The sequence below is a fragment of the Carex rostrata genome, chromosome 19, assembly GCF_964058835.1.
Source record: "Carex rostrata chromosome 19, lpCarRost1.2, whole genome shotgun sequence".
Lineage (NCBI taxonomy): Eukaryota > Viridiplantae > Streptophyta > Magnoliopsida > Poales > Cyperaceae > Carex > Carex rostrata.
The window spans coordinates 4,727,625-4,733,419 of NC_135936.1; the positions used below are offsets into that span (position 1 = coordinate 4,727,625).

General features: G+C 37.1%; 1 protein-coding gene across 1 annotated transcript; it reads left to right on the top strand.

Annotated features, from left to right (window-relative positions):
- Positions 1-729: 729 nt before the first annotated feature.
- On the top strand, positions 730-5,118 carry LOC144571779 (Mitochondrial substrate carrier family protein). The gene is made up of 6 exons (XM_078321156.1): positions 730-1,105; positions 1,223-1,306; positions 1,808-1,869; positions 2,921-3,282; positions 3,715-3,929; positions 4,756-5,118. Exons 1-6 carry the CDS (start codon positions 977-979, stop codon positions 4,810-4,812), a joined length of 909 nt encoding a protein of 302 aa, XP_078177282.1. The 5' UTR covers positions 730-976; the 3' UTR covers positions 4,813-5,118.
- Positions 5,119-5,795: the final 677 nt, after the last annotated feature.

Sequence of the window (5,795 nt, forward strand, 5' to 3'; positions counted from 1 at the left end):
GGCATGTGAGACTACAATAGTGTTCCCCCACTTGTCAGTATTACTGGTGTAAACGTTGTTCGTCTACCTAACAAAATTCTCAGGACGACCAAACACCAAACAGCCAGACCAATTGGGTCAGAGATTTTGATGTCATGTGCCGCTTCATTTGTAGCATTTTGTATAACTTGAAATATGTTGTTTAACGAGATCCTCTTAAGCCGTATTTTTTACCTCTTAGAATAAAATTGTGTTGATTTCCCCCTCTCTATACTAGTTTAATTTCAAATGTAATTCCACTTGATATTTTTTTATAAATATTTGATCTTCTAATTCTGAAATTGATTTATGTTGCTTAAATTTAACTTTTATTTGTTAATGGCCTGACTGATGCCGGGCATAATGACAAATGAATTATTTGGTTTTGATTCGATGAGGTCAAAAATTCGTGATTCGGAAATAATTCGGATATAATTCGGGAATGATTAGGAATTATCCGAATCAGAGATCTGAGTCCTACAAGAGAGCAAAAAAAAATGTCATGGAAAAAGTTCGGGGAAAAATTGCGAATAATTCATAAAATTAGGGAAAAGTTCATAAAATTCGTGAATCATTCGGGTTTAATTTGGTCAAAGTTCAGTCAACTGAATAATTCGGCGTTCGGTTCGACATTACTAAAAAAACGAATTATTCGGTTTTAATTCGCGAGGCTCTAGAAGCTACTAGCTCGCCACATGATGGTCACAGAATGATTGGCACGGTGAATCAGAACTTCAAAGAGATCGTCGCCAAACGCCAATCGCTTTGTTTGGGGCTTTGGGTGATGTGACCAGCGTGGCGGAGCTAACCAAACCCTTTCCTGGACTATATTACCACCACATATAGATCCATCGAAGATCCTTCTTGCAGTCCCTCTCTCGCCCGCCTCTCTTTCTCTCTCTCTCTCTCAAACCTAGACCTAAAGCAAAACTTAGGAAAGAGAAAAAGGAGAGAAGAAATGGCGGATGCGAAGCAACAACAATTGAAAAGCCCAGTCGGCGTGTGGCCCACCGTCAAGCCCTTCGTCAATGGCGGAGCCTCTGGGATGCTCGCCACTTGCGTCATTCAGCCAATTGATATGATCAAGGTACCTATCGTTTTCTCGATAATCAAAGATCTATCGTCCTTTGGTTGGTTGGATCGATTGGATCTGTTGGATCGTGGTTTGATTTGTTTGAAATTTGTTTGGTTTCTGGTTTGGTAGGTGAGGATCCAATTAGGTCAGGGATCTGCCGTTCAAGTCTCGAAGAACATGCTTGCTAATGAGGGTATCGGAGCTTTCTACAAGGTATCGTGTCCTTCTATTGTTAGATTGTCGTTGAATTGAACTTGTCTTTTGATACAAATTGCATTTATATCTTCAATGATTTGGATGGTAGTAGACACTTTTACGTGTTCTCCAATTGGCAATGTTTGTGTATTTGTTTACAACTGTTGCATGCTAGATTGAAGTAACATTTCAATTGTGTATGAGATCTTGACATGACATCATTTGATATGAAAATTTCCACTCGTGAGCCCTATTTCTTCATTTAATCAAAAAATGAAGTTTCAAGTCTACTTTCTGTCATAGTTTCTTTATAACTAGCTTAATTAAACTGCTAGAGATTTGAAAATTAATTTAATGCTTCTGTTTTTTGTGATAAAATCAACCTAGTGAATAAGTTGTATGCCAGTTGAAATGTTCAACATTTTCCACAGATGGTCTTTATTAAATTTCATGTTGGCATTCTTAAATAGTTGTCATTTTATTTCTTATTATGTTACATATATTTGAAACATGGTGCAGGGTCTATCGGCTGGTTTGTTAAGGCAAGCCACCTATACCACTGCTAGACTGGGATCTTTCAGGTATTTATCTTCCTTCTTTGGAAGTTCTCTAGATTGCCTGTAGAAAAAATAGATTCTGTGATCAAGCATGTATGTTTACTAGACTCACCTCCTCAACTCTCAAGCAATCACTCTACCGCCCAAAAGAGACATTCATGATCACCTAATGAACTGGACAAGCCTTTTCTTTTCCTTTATTAGGTGTAGACACAGATGACAAGGAAAATTGGGTTGATTGGAATTGTGTTTGTATGATGTGGTCTTTTAATCCAACATGATTTAGGTTCATACTTGATTTAAGTTCCTTTTACTTTGACATTCATGGTCCTTGCACGTTTACAAATCAATTTGGTCCTTAAACTTTCATCTGCACCAATTGGCTTTTGTACTTTTCTTTGCATAAAGTTGGTCCTTGAACATCGAAAAAGAAAATGCAGTCATTTCTGGAAGGAATAGAACAAAATGGGTCCCTGAACTTTATTTGCACCAAATTGGTCCTTGCAGAAACAAATTAGTTCTCATAATTCTCTTAAAATTTAAGGACCGACTCTTTTCTCTGGAAAAAGTCCCAAGGACCAATTCGGCACAGATGAGATTTAAGGGGACCAAAGTTCAAGAACTTGGTTCTTTTTCAAAATTTAAAAGGACTGATTTCTGCAAATGAATGTCTATGGACTGTTGATTTTCTTCTTTTAATGAGTTTGGAGAAACCTGATTATTCCCTCTTTTGGGAAGCAACTAGTTGGTTAATGTGTTATGAGAGGATGATTCTACAAGTAACCATCACAAGAAGGGTGTGTTAACAATTGAAAGCTAGAAATGTGGCCATTTCTCTAGTTTATTTTTGTATGATTGGTTGGTCAAGAGATTTTTTTTTTAATAAGCAGCATAGCTGCCAGTTTCTATCAACAAAAACTTCTTGTTACAGAACATTAGATCAGAATAAATGATGAACAACCCAGTAAATTCAGAAATAAAGATGGATGCCCAATGCCCTTTGAACTGTTGATCTCAGCAAGAGGGAGGATAATTGGTTTTTTAAAGCTGATTAATGGCTTGCTCTTTTTCTTAGGGTTTTGACAAACAAGGCAGTAGAGGCCAATGACGGCAAGCCACTTCCGCTACTCCAAAAGGCTGCAATTGGGCTAACAGCTGGCGCTATTGGTGCCTCTATAGGCAGCCCAGCTGATCTGGCACTGATCAGGATGCAGGCTGATGCAACTCTTCCTGCTGCCCAGCGACGTCATTACAAGAATGCCTTCCATGCATTATTTCGTATTACTGCTGATGAAGGTGTCTTGGCCCTTTGGAAGGGTGCAGGCCCCACTGTTGTCAGGGCCATGGCACTTAACATGGGTATGCTCGCATCGTATGATCAGAGTGTTGAACTGTTCAGAGATTCTCTTGGATTTGGAGAAATCCCCACTGTAATTGGTAAGCATATCAGTCTAATTAGTTAATAGAACAGATATCATGTTATAAAACAACAGTGAATTTCCAGCATTGTTACTTTCCGAAAATTATACAAAACCATAAGTTCATGTGGAGTCGTTGCTATAGTAATTTTGTGCACAGGAAGTAACTTGTGGCATGCAAAAAAGAATGTCCGCATACTTAATATGAAGCTGCTTCCAATCTGCTAAGTATGACTTAATGTAGCAGAATAATATTTTATCAGAAGATTTAATTGAAAGCTGACTTGTGTAAATAATTTTCCTATATATTATGTTTTTACCACGAGTTTATTTCCAGTCTTCCAGATTGCTGAACCACAAAAGGAAGATAAAATACTGGATGTGGGTTTCCATTTAGGCCCATAACTTGTGTACCAGAGACATGCCTTTGAAAGTATCTTTATACTTGTAGGTGCCAGTGCTGTGTCGGGTTTCTTTGCATCAGCATGCAGTTTGCCATTCGACTACGTCAAGACCCAGATCCAGAAGATGCAGCCTGATGCCAATGGTAAATACCCATACACTGGGTCTCTAGACTGTGCCATGAAGACCTTGAAAAGCGGTGGTCCATTTAAGTTCTACACTGGTTTCCCTGTGTACTGCGTCAGGATTGCTCCTCATGTCATGGTAATTCCACGCTGTGTTGAATTTGGATTTCCAATATAGTTATAAAGCAAGGATAGTTTGTTGCTTGGTAATATTTAGGACCCAAAATAAGACGGGCAAGAGCCACCCTTGGCTTGGTAGGGCACTTGCTCCGCCTCTGGAATGAAGCATCAGTTAGGCAATTCGATGCTCGTCTTACTGAAACTGACTGGTATGAAATGATGTATAGTTACGTAATCTTGGATTGCTGGTGCTGAAACTGACTGGTATGAAATGATGTACATTACCCATGAGATGGTACTTGTATAACACCGGTTTTGTTATTGTTGCAAAAAGTTCAAAATTGTTTAGTTTGTGAAAGATAAGGCTTTTTTTATTTCAATTTTGGTCCAGCAAGCAATTTCTCCACCTTATTTAGACATACCATGGACTTTAGATAAACTATTATTTATTTAACCAGTTGGTATTTGATAGATGACTAGTAATATATCATACATTATTTTATTTAATATGTTACTCGGGAAAAGAAAAATCATTGTGTATAATTGCTGTTTTGAATTAGTTTTTGAGTGGGACAATTATGGGAGGGTAACATTTACAGTTACAAAATTTATTGTGTGGACAAACTAAGACATTGCACAACTCATTTATGTTAGGTGTTTTGTGTGAATAACCTATTTTCTTGTCATTTCATTCTAAGAAGAAAATTCCTCTTATGTCCTAATAGAATATTTGGTTTGTATCCAGCTAGATGTTCACATTTGCAAAATCATGTGTGGATTGCTGTTTTCCGATCTTCTCTTTTGAAGGCACTTAATTGATTTTTTTTTTCTTTTTCACTTTGCAGATGACTTGGATATTTTTGAACCAGCTTCAGAAGTTTGAGAAGACAATTGGGTTGTAAGAACAGATTCAATCAAGAACCAAATACTGAGATGATTTTGGCTATTCGGCTTTTCTAAACTAGTAGGCTGTTTTGTTTTAGATTATTACAATGCATAAATATAGGCATATAAAATTGTTGTGCGTCATAATAATCAAGGAATCTCATCTTTTCATTTTGTGGGAGCAAATTCCCATGCAATTCTTTTTCTGGAAAGTAGCATGTCATTCGATTAGCTGGTGCGTATTATGCAACCGGGATTTTAATATCTTTTGTTGTTTCTGGAGAACTTGCCAAATGGATTTTTCATAAAGAATCGTTTTGAACGGCGCTTAGTTCTTTTTTTTTTTAATCTTGGATGGGAAATGTTGATTTCCCTATTTTTTTGGTCTAATATCTACTATAGTAGTTAACCAATTGCGTGCTTGGTTCTTACTCCTGGTTATTCAAGCGCGGATTAGGTAATATTTCCTTGTTGAAGAAAAAACTCTTGGACCGATATTTTGTTCGTTAGCAAAGAAACTAAATCGATACAGAACCTTGTATTATCAAAATCAAAATATAGATAACTTGGTTGATCGAAACTGAAATTTTCCGTTAAATGTTAAAATAAACTTTGGGCCGACTTACTTTACAGCAAGGGCCCAATCGGAATACCCGACCCATTTTGTAAACATAATTATTTTTTCATTTTTTGCATTTTGTCTCTACTAAATTTCTTTGAAGCTGACGATGTTTCCTTTTATTTTAGTGAAATTATTATTTTTGACTTTCCTGAAACATGAGGGATCGGTGGTCCATCCTCGTTGTCTGTGGATGTTTGATATTATTGCTTTCGTACAATATAATATGTTATTTTTCTTTACAAAAATCATGGGGAGAGGTTTGGAGCAGCTTTATTTGCTACATTTGTTTTGTTTTTCCCTACTGCTTTTATTCTGAATCGGCTGGGCTCTGGGCGCGTGGGGCAAACGCTTCGCAGCTGTATTTTTCAGTTTAAAGCG

Bases quoted from the DNA above. Each gene is read 5' to 3' on its own strand.
- LOC144571779 (XM_078321156.1), top strand. From the start codon at position 977: ATGGCGGATGCGAAGCAACAACAATTGAAAAGCCCAGTCGGCGTGTGG. The intron at 1,106-1,222 runs GTACCTATCGTT...CTGGTTTGGTAG, and splicing joins AGCCAATTGATATGATCAAG to GTGAGGATCCAATTAGGTCA. The intron at 1,307-1,807 runs GTATCGTGTCCT...AACATGGTGCAG, and splicing joins GTATCGGAGCTTTCTACAAG to GGTCTATCGGCTGGTTTGTT.